This window comes from Leptonychotes weddellii, chromosome 15 (assembly GCF_054177405.1).
Source record: "Leptonychotes weddellii isolate Sample4059 chromosome 15, ASM5417740v2, whole genome shotgun sequence".
In the NCBI taxonomy this organism is placed as follows: domain Eukaryota; kingdom Metazoa; phylum Chordata; class Mammalia; order Carnivora; family Phocidae; genus Leptonychotes; species Leptonychotes weddellii.
Genome location: NC_138383.1, coordinates 23963656 through 23983774, shown reverse-complemented (window position 1 = coordinate 23983774; position 20119 = coordinate 23963656). Strand labels below are relative to the sequence as shown.

At 43.4% G+C, this 20119-nt stretch overlaps 1 protein-coding gene across 3 annotated transcripts in view; it reads left to right on the top strand.

The window, feature by feature from the left end:
- CA10 (carbonic anhydrase 10 (inactive)) overlaps positions 1-20119 on the top strand; it is a 409114-nt gene that overhangs the window by 68554 nt on the left and 320441 nt on the right. For all 3 annotated transcript variants that reach the window (XM_081805240.1, XM_081805238.1, XM_081805239.1), the window contains exon 3: positions 9675-9749. In XM_081805240.1, the coding sequence (XP_081661366.1) occupies positions 9675-9749 (75 nt within the window). The remainder of the gene's footprint in view (positions 1-9674; positions 9750-20119) is intronic.

The window sequence follows — 20119 nt, the reverse complement described above, 5'->3', positions numbered from 1 at the left end:
CTTGCTTCCCTTGCCTTTGGCGATGTTTCTAGAAAGAAGTTGCTTCGGCTGAGGTCAAAGAGGTTGCTGCCTGTGTTCTCCTTTAGGATTTTGATGGACTCCTGTGTCACATTGAGGTCTTTCAACCATTTGGAGTCTAGTTAGGTGCATTTTGATGGGAGTTTCCTTAAGCAATCTCCCTTCCCCTGCCGGAGCCCTTTGTAAAAGCTCTTCTGTTCCATCTTGCACCATTTCCCTCCCTACCACGCCAGCCACTCTCAGTGCTGCCCTTGAGTTTTCTTTTCCATGAGGTCAAGAGACCACTATAATTTCCACATGGAGATGGTCCCAAGTTGTGTTTTCTCTGAACCTAAGGTAGTGATAGGGATTGAAAATAGAGAGAAATGTTGCAAAAGTTCATCTCAAAATGATGTGAAACAATTAACATGTGAAAATATAATTACTTTATCTATGGACACAGAGAATCCCAGGATGAGAATCCCAGGAGTTATCCAGAAACATGCTTTATAGACTTAAGGGAAGGGTAATAGGGGTTTTAGGAATCAGTCAGTTCCTTTATGACTGTTTGAAAATCCGAGCATGGAGGTGTGGACAGTGTTTATAGGAGACCCCTACAAGTTTGGTGGTTAGCCCAGTGGAAATAGTGTGTGTGTGCAGGGGGGCCATATTGACTTTTATGTAGACTCTGGTGGCCAATTTCAGGGAATTTGGAAAAGATTTAGTATTACACGTCCATTCTACAGTGCTTATTGATCAGATGCCATTTACCTGTAATTAGAAACTCATGTCTTTCCAAATTCTAATTTTCCTTTTAAAGTAGCTCACTTCTAAACATTTGAGTAGGGAAGCGGAACTAGATGACAAAAATCGTTTCTGGCTGTAAGACAGGAATCAACACAGTGCTGCGCACCACAGGCTGAATCCAGCCCTCCATGTGTGTTTGTAAATACCATTTTATTGGCACACAGCCACAGCCATTCATTTATATATTGTATACGGCTGCTTTTGTGTTACTGTGGCATAGATGAGTCGTGGGGACAGGGACAGTATGGCCTTCAAAGCCTACAATATTTATTATCTGGCCATTTACACAAAAAGTTTGCTGACTCTTGGTCTAAGACACTATATATATATATGTTGTTTGAGTTGAGTATTTTTTTTTCTTTTCTTTATTAGGGGCATCCCTTCTCTGTTCGTCCATTTCCTCAACTGCCCAAGAGGAGATCGGAGCAATGAATTCTGTGTCTCTTTCCAAATCCAGAGATTCTGAGTTTTCTTTTAAAACTCACAATTTCTCAAACTGCCACAATGAAAAAAAAAGTTGAATAAAATTGAAATATGTTTTCCTTACTATCAAGAGGGGGCCCTTGCTATGTGTATCTCCTCATCTGGCAGTGATGACAGCTTTTACTGTCAACACAATTTTTTTGATTAGACACCTGGATTTTCCCCAGGGGCTGGTTGCATGGTAGGTAAAGAAATCCAGTGCACCGGCAAAGTGCCGCAGAGGCTAAGGCTGCTTTCTGTTCACCTGTTTGCTCTGAGAATTCTCAGCTGGCTCTCCACTCACTGGATATCAGGAGGATCTGGCTGGGAAGGTTTAAAATGAAAAGCCAGTACCTCTCCTGGTGCACTGTTTGGAAACAAGCCACTCATGCTTACTGTAGCAGAGCTTTAAATATATTTTTTAAAGATTTTATTTATTTGTTAGAGAGAGAGAGCGCACAAGCGGGGGGAGCAGCAGAGGGAGAGGTAGAAGCAGACTCCCCGCTGAGCAGGGAGCCCGACGCGGGGCTCGATCCCAGGACCCTGGGATCATGACCTGAGCCGAAGGCAGATGCTTAACAACTGAGCCACCCAGGTGTCCCTGAGCAAAGCTTTAAATGAGGTGCCTTTTCAATGTGCTGTCCTATCTTTCCAAACTGCCCAACAGTATGAGGCCAGACAGGGCATACAATGGCATTCAATAACACATTGTATAAAACGCCTTCCTTTTCTTCACATCTAGCCTGCAGGTATCATATTTTATAATTGATAGACAGCAAGTGGGCCCAGCTCAGGCTGATTGATTTTTGCAGGGCGAGTTTGGATCCTTCACCAGGCATGTCAAAGAAAGCAAACGGAAACTCTGCAGTTCTGTCGTTCTAACAGACTTCATTCAGATGGTTTGATTGTCTTGCCGCCTGTTAAACTCTTACATAATTTCACTTCTGAATGGGTAGGGTAGCTGAAGGATCAGTGACTGGACATGAAGGGAGAGCAGGATGTTTTGCTGCTTTCTGGATGGAACAGAAGCTTGCGGTGATACTTCTGTCCATTGCAATATCCATAATTATCCAAGGACTTCATTTTCTTCTACCTTTTAAATGACATCTCCTGGGACTCCTGGGTGGCTCAGTCGGTTAAGCGTCTGCCTTTGGCTCAGGTCAGGATCCTGTGGTCCTGGGATCGAGTCCCGCATTGGGCTCCCTGCTCAGTGGGGAGCCTGCTTTTCCCTCTGTCTGCCACTCCCCCTGCTTGTGTGTTCTCTCTCTCTCCCCCCTCCCTTTCTAATGAATAAATAAATAAAATCTTTTTTAAAAATGACATTTCCTAAATCAGTGCTTAGGTCAGACTGATAGGTCTTCCTTATAATGGGCCTCTGTGTGTGTGTGTCTGTAGGGGCTGGGGGGGTTGCCTATATGCACAGAGAGAAGAGAGAGAGAGAGAGAATAGGAATGTATCTAAAAATCTGAACACTTAGTCATTTTACTCAGGATTGTATTGGAATTGCTTTCCCTTTTTGTCATCTTTTTTTTTTTTTTTAAAGATTTTTTTTAATTTATTTATTTGAGAGAGAGAGTGAGAGAGAGAGAGCACAAGAGGGGGGAGCGGGAGAGGGAGAAGCAGACTCCCTGCCGAGCAGGGAGCCCGATGCGGGACTCGATCCAGGGACTCCAGGATCATGACCTGAGCCGAAGGCAGTCGCTTAACCAACTGAGCCACCCAGGCGCCCTCCCTTTTTGTCATCTTAAGAACATCTTTGCTTTCTCTTTCTTCCTCGCTGCTTTTCCTTGCTGGAAATGATAGTTTCTTAAGGATATGGTCAAATGGCAAGAAAAAGAAAAAATATTGAAATGTGTAATGCGGTGGCATGTGGACTTGACACTACAATTCAGATATATAGGGAAATGTGTCTTTTGTCTAAAAGTTTTCTGATTAGTGTTCAACACGCTTTATTCTCATTTAGCATGGATGAATAGTGCTGTAAATAATCCTGTTAGGTCAGTGACTGTCAAGAAGGGCATTGTGAGATTGTTTTATTTTTTTAAAGATTTTATTTGAGACAGAGCGAGAGCAAGATAGAGAAGGAGAAGAGGGAGGGAGAAGCAGACTCCCGGCTGAGCAGGGAGCCCGACGTGGGACTTGATCCCAGGACCCCGGGATCATGACCTGAGCCGAAGACAGACACTTAACTGACTAAGCCACCGAGGAACCCCTTGAGATTGTTTTAATGAAAAATACTGCATTTAGCACCAACTGGGTCAGGGCAGGCAGAGAATATGCTCTGCAATATATTTGACAGTTTCAAACAGTGATACATTGTCCCATGTCCCAGCAGACATTCAAGTGAGTGAAAAATTTTTATTTATATGAGCATATAAACTCCATGTTGCTTATGAACACAAAGTATCTCTTACATAGTTTTAGTATGTCCTCTTCTCCAGCAATGCAAATACTGTGTCTATCAAGGGAAGATGGTATTTTATTTTGTTCTGAACTTTGCCAAGAGTAGTTCAGTATTTTGGAAAATCACACCACTGAGAGCAATGCCACTTGTGGATTGTGGCCTCTCCAATAGAGTACAACTGTCTTATTTTTTTTTTTAAGGTTTATTTATTTATTTGAGAGAGAGAGAGGTGGGGGGTGGGAAGAGCAGAGGGAGGGGGAGAGAATCTCAAGCAGACACCCCGCTGAGTGCAGAGCCCAACACTGGGCCCAATCCCAGGACTCTGAGATCATGACCTAAGTCAAAATCAAGAGTTGGACACTCAACCGACTAAGCCACCCGGGTGCCCCCCAACTGTATTATTTGTACCTGTTTCAATCAAATATCCAACTTCTTCATTCTTCTGGTGTATCATAACCAAGTATTTACAAATTGAAATATATTTTATTACAAATTATGCATTTATCCTTTATATTACAGTTAAAGCATTACATTATGTTGATTGTTTTTTGAAATTATGTGCATAAATTGGGGCGCCTGGGTGGCTCAGTTGGTTAAGCGACTGCCTTCGGCTCAGGTCATGGTCCTGGAGTCCCGGGATCGAGTCCCGCATCGGGCTCCCTGCTCGTCAGGGAGTCTGTTTCTCCCTCTGACCCTCCTCCCTCTCATGCTCTCTGTCTCTCATTCTCTCTCTCTCAAATAAATAAATAAAATCTTAAAAAAAAAAAGAAAGAAAGAAATTATGTGCATAAATTAACAGTCAACAAGCTTTTTCTGAAAAGAGCCACATAGGAAATATTTTAAGTTTGCAGGCTAATTGGTCTCTGTCACAATTACTCAACTCTGTCACTATAGTGAAAAAGCAGCCATAGACAATATGTAAAGAAATGGACATGGCTGTGTTTCAATAAAACTTTATATTCTTCAATAACTTTATAACTTCAATAAAACATTGAAATTACCATTTAATATAATTTTCACATGTCATAAGATACTCTTTTTTATTTATTTTTTTGACTACTTAAAATGCAAAGCCTTCTTAGCTTTTGAGTGGTACAAAAACAGTCAGTGGACCATCTTTGGCTACTAGATGATAATTTGCCAATCTCTGTTCTAATGCATCATGCTCAAGCATACACACTGAAATATATATTATTATGAATTACATTTATTTCTCCTTTACATTATAGCTAAAGCACTGTGTTAATTGTTTGAAATGGATATGTGTAAGTACTATCAATGAAAAGTTTTGTAAAACGACTTGGTAAAAATATTTAATATAAAACAAATTTTTGAGTGCTGTGAAGATCCTCACTTGTAATGATGAGATATATACAAGAGAGTGTGGCTTCTCATTGTGGTTTTGATTTGTTTTTCCCTGATGCCAAGTGATGTTGAGTATTTTTTCATGTGTCCGTTGGCCACTTGGATGTCTTCTTTGGAGAAATGTCTGTTCATGTCTTCTGCCAATTTCTTCACTGGATTACTTGTTTTTTAGGTGTTGAATTTGATAAGTTCTTTATAGACTTTGGATACTAGCCCTTTATCTGATAAGACATTTACAAATATCTTCTCCCATTTTGTCAATTGTCCTTTGTTTTTGTCAACTGTTTCCTTTGCTGTGCAAAAGCTTTTTATCTTGATGATAAAAAGTCCCAATAGTTCATTTTTGCTTTTGTTTCCCTTGCCTTTGGAGACATGTCTAGCAGGAAGTTGCTGTAGCCGAGGTCACAGAGGTTACTGACTGCATTCTCCTCTAGGATTCTGATGGATTCCTGTATCACATTTAGGTCTTACAGCCATTTTGAGTTTATCTTTCTGTGTGGTGTAAGAAAATGGTCCAGTTTCGTTCTTCTGCATATGGCTGTCCAATTTCCCCAGGACCATTTGTTGAAGAGACTGTCTTTTTTCCCTTGACATTCTTCCCTGCTTTGTCGAAGATCAGTTGACCATAAAGTTGAGGGTCCATTTTTGGGTTCTCTATTCTGTTCGATTGATCTATGTGTCTGTTTTTGTGCCAGTACCATACTTTTTCTGATGATTAGAGCTTTGTAATAGAGCTTGAAGTCTGGAATTGTGATGCCACCAGCTTGGTTTTCTTTTTCAACATTCCTTTGGCTATTCTAAGTCTTTTCTAGTTCCATACAAATTTTAGGATTATTTGTTCCAGCTCTTTGAAAAATGTTGGTGGTATTTTTTTTTTTTTAATTTAAAAGATTTTATTTATCTGACAGAGAGAGACAACAACCAGGGGGAACTGCAGAGGGAGAGGGAGAAGCAGGCTCTCCACTGAGCAGGGAGCCTGATGCAGGGCTTGATCCCAGCACCCTGGGATCATGACCGGAGCCGAAGGCAGACCCTTAACCAACTGAGCCACCTAGGCGCCCCTGTTGGTGGTATTTTGATAGGGACTGCATTGAATGTGTAGATTGCTCTGGGTAGCATAGACATTTTAACAATATTTGTTTTTCCGATCCATGAGCATGGAACATTTTTCCATTTCTTTGTGTCTTTCTCAATTTCTTTCATAAGTGTTTTATAGTTTTCAGAGTACAGATCTTTTACCTCTTTGGTTAGGTTTATTCCTAGGTATCTTATGGCTTTTGGTGCAATGAGATACCACCCTACACCAGTCAGAATGGCTAAAATTAACAAGTCAGGAAACAACAAATGTTGGTGAGGATGTGGAGAAAGGGGAACCCTCTTACATTGCTGGTGGGAATGCAAGCTGGTGCAGCCACTCTGGAAAACAGTATGGAGGTTCCTCAAAAAGTTAAAAATAGAACTACCCTATGACCCAGCAATTGCACTACTAGGTATTTACCCAAAAGATACAAACGTAGTAATCTGAAGGGGTGCCTGCACCCCTTTATAGCAGCAGTGTCCACAATAGCCAGACTATGAAAAGAGCCTTAGATGTCCATTGACAGATGAATGAGTAAAGAAGATGTGGTATGTATATACAATGGAATATTACTCAGCCATTAAAAAAGCGAAACCTTACCATTTGCAATGACATGGATGGAACTAGAGGGTATTATGCTAAGTGAAATAAATCAATCAGAGAAAGCCAGTTATCATATGATTTCACTCATATGTGGAATTTAAGAAACAAAACAGAGGATCATAGGGGAAGTGAGGGAAAAGTAAAATAAGACAAAATCAGAGAGGGAGTCAAACCATAAGAGACTTTAATCATAGGAAACAAACTGACGGTTGCTGGGGGGTGTGGGGTAACTGGGTTATGGGCATTAAGGAAGGCACATGATGTAATGAGCACTGGGTGTTATATAAGACTGATGAATCACTGAACTCTACCTCTGAAACTAATAATACACTATATGTTAATTGAATTTAAATAAAATAAAATTAGGAAAAAAAAAGAGAACATGGCTTTCCCAAGTACCTCTGAGAATAAAGAAAGAAGGCCATATTTATGGTTTAAATTGTTCAAGACAGTCAATTTTGTGAGTTTCAATAAAACTCAAAAATTCCTGTCTTTGATAAGGAAAATCAATCCTGGCTTATCTCTAATGCAAAGCTGTTAAGTGGTGTCTGCAGTTCAATACTTTTGGGCTTTCAGATATGTGTATCTCTTCCACACTTGGAACATGTTTCATGTCCAGCAGAGTTAGGCTGAAGTTTAGTGAAATATCAGAGTTATTTGTTTGTTTTTTTGTTTGTTTATTTGAGTTTTTTTGTAGGATGTACTGCCTATGAGTTTTATTTAATTATCATCAAGATGAGCATTACAAAATGTTTCAAAATGAGCCGCTGTAGGGGCACCTGGGTGGCTCAGTCAGTTAAGCATCTGACTCTTGGTTTCAGCTCAGGTCATGATCTCAAGGTCCCAGGATCAAGCCCCACGTCGGGCTCCACGCTAAGCACAGAGTCGGCTTGAGATTCTCTCTCTCCCTCTGCCTCTCCCCACCCCGCCCTAAAATGAATAAATAAAATCTTTTAAAAAAAATGGGCCACTGGGTCTGAGTGCATTAGGTGAATCTGATCTCACAGACTTCTAAACCTTTGTCATTCTCCTCTTTGTCCTATGACGACCCTCCAATGATCTGGGAAGGAGGGGGAAGGTGGATCATGCAATATCAAGGCTCAGAGGAAGCATCAGAATTGTTCTGAACCAGAGGAATGTCCTTTGTCCACCTACTTGGTAAACTTTCCAACCATATAACTCTTGATCTGGTTTCTTAACTTGGTCAGGTGTAAAGAATTCCTAGCTGATTTCAAATCTCCCTGTCTTTCCCTAGTACCACAAATACCAGGAGTCTGTTGACTCTTCCACTTGGCTCCCTGGCTGGACAAAGTCTCTCCAGCCTCTGTGTTGAGGCCACTTCTCCCTTTGCCTGCTGCCCCAGAACAGATGCACTGGCCTTCCACTCAGCTGCCTTTAGGATCTTCCTCAAGGGCTGTGGGAGCTCTATCCATTCCACATGGAAATGGGGTACTGGGTAACCCAGTGTCCTTTGACGCATCCCAAGCCCTAGACTTGTGCTGGGCAACTTGAAAGGTGATATCTTTCCAGATCCTTAAGTAGCTTCTTTGTTCCTCTTCTATTTGTGTCTCAACCCCTACTCAACCCCCACTGTCATCTCCAGAAGGAGTGGGCTTCTCTTTCACTCGTCCTCTGTCATAAACCATTCTTCATCACAGAACTGCAAGCCTCGGCGGGCTTAATGTCATACGCAGAAAAAGTATTTTCTCTCTACTATGGGGAGACACTTGGAGCTAAGCTATTGAAGCTCATAGGGAAGCCAATTTGGCAAATCCTCCCTATGCAAAGCTGTGCTTTCAAACGCATTGTCTTGGACCATGTTCTCTAACCCAGAATGATGCATCTAAAGGAGACTGAAAAAAGAACAAGATTTATTTATTTTATTTATTTTTTTTTCTAAAGATTTTATTTATTTATTTGAGAGAGAGAGAATGAGAGACAGAGAGCATGAGAGGGAGGAGGGTCAGAGGGAGAAACAGACTCCCTGACGAGCAGGGAGCCCGATGCGGGACTCGATCCCAGGACCCCGGGATCATGACCTGAGCCGAAGGCAGACACTTAACCGACTGAGCCACCCAGGCGTCCCAAAAAGAACAAGATTTAAAGAAAGGCAATGAATGTTAAGGTTTCACGTTTGCTATGTACTCGCCAAATTACAGATATGGTTGAAATTACCTTATTTTCTTCCAGTGTGACTGACAGCTGAGATGTGAATGCAGTTCAGGCATCCACGTAAGTGTGTGTGCTGCCTGCACTTTGGGGCGGACACCCACATGTAATAGAATCACCGCAGATCGCCCACCAACTGCAGTAAAGGTTAAGGATTATCCTGAGGTCCTGTCGGCATGAACTCACAGATCCCTATGCTATGTCCCAATTTCTCGGGCTTTCCGTGTTTCTCCCTATGACGACAAAAGCTCTCACCATGATGATTTATATTCTTGTTTTCATTTCCCGGGGCCTGAAGAAAGCCGTTCCCTCTTCTAGCCCAGCCCTTTTAGCAAATGCCCTACCTCTTTTCCATTCCTAAGGGGTTTGTGCACGTGTAGAGTTCTTGGCTGGCTTGTGGCTGGGATCAGCTTCCTCTCCTCAATCCCAGTGGAGGGTGCGTGTGTGTGCGTGTGTGTGCGTGCACGTGCACACACGTGTACTGGGGCAGGTGCAGAAAAGAGGTGAGTCAGAGGTAGAGACAAGTGACAGGGGAATTCAGATAGGCTTAAATACATAATTATTGTCGATTTCCCTTGCATAGAAATCTCCTGAGTGCTTTTTTTATAAAAACACAAAGACAGCATATTGTGAAAAAAAAAAAAGGAAAAGGAGGGTAGCTGCTGCATTTTGTAGGATGACTTGTGGGTAGAAGAGGATTATTGTATGTATATTCACCCTTCTTCCCAGACAGGACACAGGGATCCTCCACTAGCCTCTCAGTGTCTCTTCCTTTTTTTCCCCCTACAGCTCAACAGAATTCACCAAAAATCCATGAAGGCTGGTGGGCGTACAAGGAGGTGGTCCAGGGAAGCTTTGTTCCAGGTAAATACACATTTATTCTTCTTCTTTTTTTTTTTTTTAAAGAAAGAATTTGAATGAAATATAATATTATTTCCAGAATTTTGCGTTTGCTGCACGCCCGGGAAGGTATTGCAAGGAGCAGTGGCATCTCTCGTACACAGTGGGAATAAGACTTTTCCGTCAAGGGGCCGTTTGTTCAAGAGTGGCAGTTCCACCAAGACCCCCCTTCTCCATGGGAGCCTACAACCCTAGGCCTTTCCCTTGGGTGGCTCTGCCAAGGAGAGGGCTGCGGAGGACAGAGGGTTGAAGCTCTGTCTGTTGGAATTTGCTTAAGCGAGAAAGAGCCTTTTTTTTTTTTTTTTTTAACATTAATGAAACAGGAAGTCTGGGAAGGCTGACCATGACAGGCTTGCTGGGATGCATGTTGTCACTGATGTCACTTTAGTACCATCTGTGATCAGGACTTAGCAGATTGGGCTAAGCATGGGCTAAAAATAATGGCCGGAGTGGACGCTGTCAGCATGAGTGGGGAGAGAACTGAAGACAAATTAGAGCCAGAAACATACCATGGCTTTAGTGTCAAAGGAAGGCGGGGGTCCCTGTGGTGCCCCACCACTCTGACCTTAATCACGGTCCTCTTCGTTCTGCTGTATCAGACTTTAGTTGGGAGAGAGGCAAGAGAAAGAGCAAGAATGTTAAGGAGAAGGATGGACAGAAAGGCAGGTGAGATATCTCAGAGTATTTTTAACTGCCTAGATGTGGGAAGGGAAGAAATGCAGCTCTTGAGAGGAGTCGATATGGAGTTCCCCATTTGGGCGCTAAGCACAGAGGGCTTCATGTTTCGGTAGAGATCTTTGTAGTTGGTGGCAGGTGGGAAGAGCAGTGTCCCCAGCTCACTTGGTTCGTTCTTGGCTGCTGTCTCTTGTGTTCTGGTTCTTCTGTGGAGCTCCTGACGTCAACTGTGCAGAGCGCCGCAAGTTACTAAACCCCTCTGAGCATTACTTTCTCAGTTGTACCGTGGGACGGTAACTAACCCATGCTCTTGGGGCTTTCCAGTAGGAGGAAAGCAGCTTGGTGAGGGAGAGGTGGGTGACCCACGAAAAAGCCAGCTGACTGCCAAATAGCCTCTTAAATTGAGATTATTAACTGTACAAATTTACTATGGCACATTTATTCCTTGGCCCAGTGGGCATAGAAACTGGTCTTGATTAATTCACCCAGAAATGATCAGGTTTCTAATAATAATCTTGTAACAACTTAATCGACACAAGCTATATTCATGTGGCCTGATCTAGATACATGGCATTTTATCCTTGACAACTGGGGACATCCCTTGCCAATGGATCGAGTGCTTATGGTTTTTCTGTGGAATCTGCTTCTCATATTCAAGGCATCCCAGAAATTGTATTTATAATTATGTGCTTGTGCTTTGCAATTATGGAATTAAAGCAACAAAGGGCATTCCCTCCAGGTTATAATGAGTCTTGCCAAACTAATAATATCCTCCAGTATCTTCTGTAGTGACTGAAGTGCTCACGGATAATACTGAATAAGCCCTGCAAAATTTTGCTTTTCTGCTCCACATTTTATTTTTGATGTTTTCCCCTCCGTTGGCACATCCCTTCTTTACATGTGTTCAAAGCCCTCTTTTGATTTGGTTGTTGCTTCTGAGACAGCCACAGGAAAGTTTTATCTTTCCTTTTGTGTGTTGATTTAAAAAAGCTGAACTATTCCTCATTTCCAGCTTTATAGGAGATAATATGTATAAAACGTGCAGTTAGGACTCAAGTCGGACACACCTGGCGTTGAGTCTGGGTCTTTGGCTTCCTACTGGTCGTTCTGTCAGCAAATTGCCTACCTCCTCTCAGATCCTTGGGTTATTCATCTGTTAAAATGGAGATAAGGACCCAGTTAGCCTCATGAGGTTTTGTGAGGATTAAATTATATAATGCAAGATAAGGTGCTTATGGTAATGTCTGAGGCATGGTGTGAGTACATGTCAGTTGTTCTGTGTATAACTATTATTATTTTATCAATAGCAGTGTAATTGGAAATTTGATACTTCTCTGCTTGGGAAAAAGCAGAAAGCTATAAACTGGAAACATAGTAATGCAAGTGTGGGTCTCTCATGATGCATAGAACAAGGAAGATGCTTAGTAATTATTCCTTGGATTGGTGAGCTCACCTGCTCTCTACACAGTGGCCAACTGAGAAATGACTTTATCGTCCTCTGCATCTAATGGTCCCAAAGTCCTTTGGCTTCCTGGAAAAGGAGACTGGCATCTGATGATTTTACTTCTTAAACTTTGGGGCACTCCACTCTGTTAAAAAAAGATAAGAGTCATGAGAATTTTTGAATTAAGTAATTGGACCTGAGGCTGTGGCATCTGACACACTCCAAATGACCTACTTTGTCTGAGTTGGTGCTTAGGGCAAATGGTGGACCCTTTATCTCTTATTATCATTGCTGAGTATAAGGTCGAGAGTGTTCTTTGCTTTGCCACTGGGATTTTCTTCATGTTACGGATGTGTGAAAAAGAAGAGAACTTAGTATGACTAGACTATTTGGGCAAGTTTTATTGCCCCATGGGTTCTTTGCAGGAATATCTAGAAAAAAGTTGGCATAACAGTTGTGAATCTGTGATTTCAACAAAGCTTGTGGTGCAAAGAAATACATGATTTCTCTAGCAATGGCAAAAACAAGGTTAATTTAGCACCAGATTAATCCACTTTGGTCAGTTCAAAGCACCTATGGACTAACCACCTGATGCTGAGCACCATGCATGGGGCTGTTGATAAAGAGGTAACTGATACATGGTTCTTATTCAAGGGTACACCCACTGTCTAAAGAGGAAGATGAGCCGCAAACCTGTGACTCGGTATAACAAGGGCTCTAATAGGGTTTATGGAACATGTAAAGGCATCCATAAAGGATTGTGATTCTGCCTGCCTGTTGATTAGCAGACTTTGTTGTTTTCCTGCTCAAATCCGCACTTTCATCAAAGCTCACCCCTAACTACAGCCTGCTTTGCAGGCAGAACCCTGATTTTATTTATGTTCACCCACCACACAGCCATGTGCTCAGAGAAGGAGTCCCTTTCCAGCCCCAAAAAGTTACTTTTGATTAGTATCTACCCCACTAATGGTGATTTCAATCTCTTTCTTGAGAGTGATTGATTTAGACATCATGATGGCTATTTTCATGTGTCAAATTGGCTTGTTAACAATACCAAGATATTTGGTCAAACACTGTTCTAGATGTTTTGGTGAAGATACTTTTTTTTTTAAAGTAGACTCCATGCCCAGCATGGAGCCCAAAGTGGGGCCTGAATTCATGACCCTGAGATCAAGAGCTGAGCTGAGATGGAGAGTCAGACGCTTAACCAACTGAGCCACCCAGGCGCCCCACTGTGAAGTTTTTTTTTAGATGAGATTACCATTTACAGCAGTGAAGCTTAGGTAAAGCGGATTACCCTCCCTAATGTCAGTGGACCTCATCCAATCAGTTGAAGGCCTTGAGAGAAAGACTGAGGTTCCTCAAGGAAGAGGGAATTGTGCTTCCAGAACCTTTTGGCCTCAAGCTGCAACATCAACTCCTCTCTGGGTCTCCAATCTGCCACCCTTCTCTGCAAATTACAGATTTGTCAGTCTCCACAATGAAATGAGCCAGTTCCTTAAAATAAATCTCTCTCTCTACATACAGACACACACACATTCTATTGGTTCTGTTTCTCTGGAAAACTCTGACTGATTCACTAATATAGACATGAGCCTGGGTAAACAATTCTGTCCACGGTGGGGACAAAAGCTACACCGAAGATGATGAAACAGGGGTGCCTGGGTGGCTCAGTCGTTAAGCGTCTGCCTTCGGCTCAGGTCATGATCCCAGGGTCCTGGGATCGAGCCCCGCATCGGGCTCCCTGCTCTGCAGAGAGCCTGCTTCTCCCTCTCCCCCTCCCCCTGCTTGTGTTCCCTCTCTCGCTGTCTCTCTCTCTGTCAAATGAATAAATGAAGTCTTTGAAAAAAAAAAAAAAGATGACGAAACAGAGACTTGCAATGAACGCAGCTCTTGCATGGCTTACTTGGTAGCATTAAATTAACCATGGAATGGCCTCATTTTCTTAAGTGAGACAACAAACCTCTTCCTGTTGGAGCTGTTTGGAGTCAGGCTTTCTGTCACTTGCAGCCCAAAGCATTCTCCCAGATTCAGGGTTCTCAGTGGAGGAGGAGGAGAGGGTGGGGTAATATCGGAGTGAACTGAGCTGGCAGTGGGGTCGAAATGCAGCGTGGGTGTGGGGAGTGTCTACAGGGCAGGGCGCACCATGGGGCTCATGCGTGAGATTCTTTGTGTTTCACGTTCAAGAGCACAGACACAGTTCCTTTAAAAATAGAGGAATTATAAGACATCCCTGAGCTCTGGAGGGACACAATCAAATGTGTATTTTAAAAAGCCAGCTCTGGCTATAGTAATGAAGATGTCCTGCATTTTGATAAGAATATCAGAGACACCAAGGATTCATGAGGATTCATGAGGTGGCTTCTTTCTTTCTTTCTTTCTTTTCTTTCTTTCTTTCTCTCTTTCTTTCTTTTCTTTCTTTCTTTCTCTTTCTTTCTTTCTTTCTTTTCTTTATTTCTCTCTCTCTTTCTTTTCTTTTCTTTCTCTCTCTTTCTTTTCTTTCTTTCTCTCTCCTCTTTCTTTTCTTTTCTTTTCTTTCTTTCTCTCTTTCTTTCTTTTCCTTTCTTTCTTTCTTTCTCTCTCTCTCTCTTTTTTTTTTTAAATCATCCAGGCAAAGGTAGCAGGCACCTATACCAAGACTGTGAAAAAAAAAAAAACAAAAACTGGGTTAATCATGTTATTGAAGGATTCGGCATGGAGTTTGTTTAGTGACATTTAAAGTGTATCTCTCTTTCACACATATAGATAACACATTTATCATTTAGCATAAATACACACATTTAACACATTTTGGAAAAATTTGTGCCAAATACTGTCTTTTTCCATTCCATGTATCCAAAACAGTAGGGGAATAAGGCATTCTCTACTGAGGAGGCACTATGCTAGGCGCTAGGGTTTCAAAAAAGAGATGGCCTCTGACTTCCTTCAATCTAGTGGGAGAGACAGTCACTAAAAGTAATAAGGGGACTCTCAGCCCCAACACCTGCTTCACATGGCCATGTTTGAAATGGGGAGTTTCTCTCTTTTCAGACTAGGACATCAGAATCCAGGGGTTGCTTCCATTTGAAAGCTTTAAATCGTGACACTCGGGGTATATATTTTTAGAACCTTATGAAACCCTAGAGCAGGTGAAGAACTTCTCTTCCATGTCACCACCTCCTAAGGGTTGCTCTCAGGATGCTGAATCTGACCTCTTGAACTCTCTCATCCAGAAAGTTCTCTCCAGACGCCTGCTTTCAGCTTGGTCCTTGGTGGGTAAAGACACAAAGAGGGCACCTGGGTGGCTCAGTCGGTTAAGCTACTGACTCTTGGTTTCAGCTCAAGTCATGAATCTTAGGGTCATGATATCGAGCCCGCATCAGGCTCCATGCTCAGTGTGGAGTCTGCTAAAATTTCTCTCTCCCTCTCCCCCTGCGCGCACATGCACACACTCTCTCTCTCTCTCTCTAAAATCAATCAATCAATCAATCAATCTTAAAAAAAAAAAAGACACAAAGGACATTCCACTGTGGTCTCAAGATGCTGAGGACAGTGGGAGAGAGGGAGATAGGTAACTATCCATCACATGACAGTGTTTCTGGGATTGCCATGGAGGGTGTCCGGGGTTGCCCAGTTTGAGAGCACAGAGGGCTTCCTAGCCCATGCGGTGCCTAAACTGAGTCCCCAAGGGTAACATGTATGATTCTGCTAGGGCAGGGAGGGAAGAAATGGTGTTTCAGAGAGGGGAGGGAGATGGGCAACGTCCTCAAGGCTGGGAAGAGAGAGGCTCACTGTGCAAGGAGAGCTCAGGGGAGTTAGGGCTGAGGAGGGCAGCCTGAGTCCCGGCATCGAAGGCCATACCAGCTGCCAGTTTAGATTTTACCCTGGACGCACTGGGGTGCCAAGGGAGGGATGAAAGCTAATACAAGATTCAGGATGAGGAAGATGTGAGCTAAGACAGGAGCAGTGGGAACTCTGAGGAGGGTCTAGCCTCCAAGGGCAGGAGCTTTGTCTCTCTTTACCCCTACCCCTCCAGGACATAGCTACAAACCTTGCATACAGCAGGGGCTCCACATTTGCTAAATCAACTTGGATCAGAACAGAGGAATTGTTGCTCCTTGAAGCCAGGTATGAATCAGCAGCAGCATCATCAGCATCAAAATAAGCCCAGCAGTACCAAAGGAAGTAGGGCTACAAAGGTACATTGGAAAAACCTCCCGTTTCCTACCTGTGTCTCCTTTACTCCTCCTACAGCATGTTTCACTTCTGACACTTCAGGTCACCAGATGGGTGGAGCTTTTCTCACACAGCAAATAATTCTCCACAGCACCATCTGAGTGTCAATTTAACTCAATTCTAACACTTTCTACGTGGAGAGAGTGTCTGATCCCACAGATTAAGGGCTCAGCGCCATAAGATGGCCACCCCCCCCATTTCAGATGCCAATCCCACGTAGTAGGTCCCCAGGCTACCCACAACTTCTGTCTGACTTGGCTACAAATCAGAGGCTCCCACAACCTCTTCTTCCAGTTTAATTTGCTAGAGCGGCTCACAGAACTCAGGGAAACACTTAACTTACATTTACTGGTTTATTAAAGGATATGATAAATGATACAGATGAACAGCCAGATGAAGAAATACACAGGGCGAGGAGCTCCCATCCCCTGCAGCTGGGGTGTACCACCGCTCCCAGTACATGAATGGGTTCACCAACCAGGAAGCTTCCCAGACCCCCCACTATTGGGATTTTTATGGAGGCTCCCTCACATGGGCATGATCAATTACTGACTCTTTTGAGAAATTGGGTGGGGTGGGTGGAGGGGCTGAAAATTCCAAGCTTCTATATATGGCTCGGTCTTTCTGTTGACCAGCCCCCATCTAGAGGCCATCCGGGAGCCCACCTTGAGTTGTCTCATTAGAATAAGAGATGCTTCTGGTGCTCTCATCACTTAGGAATATAGAAGGGTTTCAGGAGCAATGGTGTGTAAAGAGTAGTCTTCGAGGTGTATTCCCGGCAGAGGAGTGTACCTGTGTAAAAGCTCAGAGTCATGCATGGGCATGACATGCATAAAAAATGGAACAAACTTCACTGTGGCCGGAACGTAGGGTGTCAGAGGCAAAGTGGTTTGAGATCGGAGGCAGTCAGGAGCCTCTACGTGCCTGGACCACACTTCAGGTATTCCACGTGAGGATTCCAGGAACAAAAGGAGGATAGTAAGAAGCTATAAGCAATTCGCTCTTCCTCCAAGATCTGGCAGGCACCAAGGGATCATGAAAGTGAGTTTCTGTCTGAATGATTAAAAAAGAAACCCGAAGCTTCGTTTCTGATCAGGATGGGCTTAGGAAGCTGCTTTGGCCCACTGCACCATCCTCGGGTACATTCTTCAAAATCAAGGAGAAATGGTTTGCACGGGACAGTCAGTTCTCGCAGCATGCAGATTCCCACCCCTTCCTTGTTGGATAGGTTTAAGACTTCAAGATTGTTAGAAAATGCAGGTAATTATATCTATTGGCAACCACCTGTGGTTTAGCACTGATACCTAATTACCTGCGTTGTTTAAAATGGCCAATTTTCTCTACTTAAGACAGGCCCCTATTAGACGTCGGTAAAGAATGTGAGCTCTCTTTTCTCCCCAAAGTCCTCCTGGGGAGGGAAGCAGGCTGGATGGTGGGGTGCTTGGTGATGTAGGAAGACCTGTCATACATGCCCCCCATTCCTCCATATAGTAGATGGTGCCTATATTCATTTTCTGTTGCTTTGTAGCAAATTACCATACTACTAGCGACTTAAATAGACACACGTTTATTGTCTTGCAGTTTCCTTGGGTCAGGCGTTCAGGCACGGCTTAGCTGGGTCCTCTGCTCAGGGTCTCGTAAGGCTGCAAAAGGTGTCAGTCCCTTTGCTTCTCATCTGGGGCCAAGCTCACACAGCTCCTAGGCAGAATTCAGTTCTTCGCGATTGTAGGACTGAGGCCCTCAGCTCCTGTAGGCTGTCCCTTCTCCATAGTTCACAACACGACTGACTGTTTCAAGGCCAAGAGGAAAGAGTCTTTCTCTGAATTTCTCCCTTCTCTTCTGGGAAGGTTTGGACTCTCTTTTTAAAGTTAGGCTTATCCAGAATAATCTCCCTGTGATCAACTCAAAGCCTGCTGATGGTCGACCTCATTCACATCTGCGAAATCCCTTCATCTCTCACAAACCATATAACCTAATTACAGGAGTGAAATTCCATCCTACACGCAAATCCAATTCATACTCAGGGTGGGTGTGTACGCCAGAAGGTGAGAAAGTTGAAGGCCATCTTGGAATCTGGCCTACCACACTGAGCTTCATTCCTCTGTGTGGAAAATGGTGTGGGCGTTCCTCTGTGTCCTAAGTTGTGCCCCTCATTCCTTCATATGTACAAAACTGTAAGAGACTGCTAAAATGGGGGCATCTGGGTGGCTCAGTCAGTTAAGTGTCCGACTCTTGGTTTTGGCTCAGGTTGTGATCTCAGGACCATGGGATCAAGCCCTGTGCTTAGCGGGGAATCCACTTGGGATTCTCTCTCCCTCTGCCCCTCCCGCCCCCAATAAATAAATAAATAAATACTTTATTTTTTAAAAGATTTTATTTATTTAAGACAGAGAACAGGAGCAGGCGGAGGAACAGAGGGAGAGGGAGAAGCAGACTCCCCGCGGAGCAAGGAGCCCAATGCGGGGCTTGATCCCAGGACCCCGAGATCATGACCTGAGCCGAAGGCAGATGCTTAACCAACTGAGCCACCCAGGCTCCCCAATAAGTAAAATCTTTAAAACAAAAAGGCTGCCAAAATGCTCATGCTAAATCAATCCCATTTTAGGATGAAGTAGACACTGTTCTAGCTTAACATCTTCAAATTGAGAGGTGAGAAATAATATTTTTTGGATTGGATATTTTTTTGTTGTTGTTGCCTTTCTGTGAAGAGTACCCTCAGGTGAAAACCAAAGCTAGCTTCCCCCACATCACCTCAGATTTCTCAGCCAGTGCTCCTAGATTTATAACAAATGTCAAGTGTGAGGGAGAGGGAAGGATTTTTTACATGACTCCCAGGTTTCTGGTTTGGGCAACTTGCTGGAGGGTGGAATTGTTCTCCTTTGTGGAGACAGGTAAGAAGCAGTGAGGTGGGTGGGACTCAGCATGGAGAGGCTCCCTGTGGACAACAGCCAGATGCCGCCCCAAATTGCTCTTCCAGCCATTTTCCCCCTGCCCTTCTATCCTCTGGCCTCAGACTCTGGCTTCTGATACTTCTCCCTACTCAGACCTTTGTCCTTGTGTTTGGCAAGCTTGCCCTTTGGCTCAGACTCAGTGTTTGCTTGCCAACATCTTCCCAAGCTCCTCCTCCACCTTCAGCTGACAGGCTCTGTTGACAATGGGACACAGCCGTTCTCCCCTCAGGCATTCACTGCGTGATCACCCCAATCCCACTCAGCCTCCCTTTGAAGGGAAGAGGATCCCACAGCCCCTAAACTTACCTACCCTCCAGCATCCTTTGATACACCTCACTTGATGGGTGTGATATAAAGTCATTATATTAGTTTCATGTGGCTGCCATAACCAATTACACAAGCAGAGGCTTGAAACAACACAGATTTATTATAATTCTGGAGGTAGATGTTCTAAAATCAAGCCCCTCCTGATGTCTCACTTTATGGCCTCAATTTCTTTGCTACAAAAGTGTATGCAAACCTTCCTGTTTGAGGGTAGTATTCATTTTAATTTCTCTAAGGCATAAAACTTGCATTTTACAGAGTCCTGTTGGATTATTTGGTCAAGGGAATAACCCTCTGCTATTGGAGCAATCAATCCTTACTGTGTAAGTTCTTATCTGTTTCCTTTACTTGAGCAAGGGGTGGGCGAGCAAGCACAGCAGCACGCTGCCCCTGAACTTTACTTTCGTCATTACCAGTCTTCTTTCTTGTTTGGGTCATGGAAGCAACAAAGAGTACAGGAAAGTGCTCACTAGCTTGGCTCATCCACTAACCAAACATCTGTAATCTTAGGCAAGTCATTTAGTATCTCAGGCTCTTGATTTCCTCATGTATAAAGTGACCGCCTTGAGCTGCATTATTTTCTTTTTTTTTTTTGGGATTTTTTTTTTTATTCTTATGTTAATCCCCATACATTACATCATTAGTTCTAGATGAAGTGTTCCATGATTCATTGTTTGTGTACAACACCCAGTGCTCCATGCAGAACGTGCCCTCCTCAATACCCA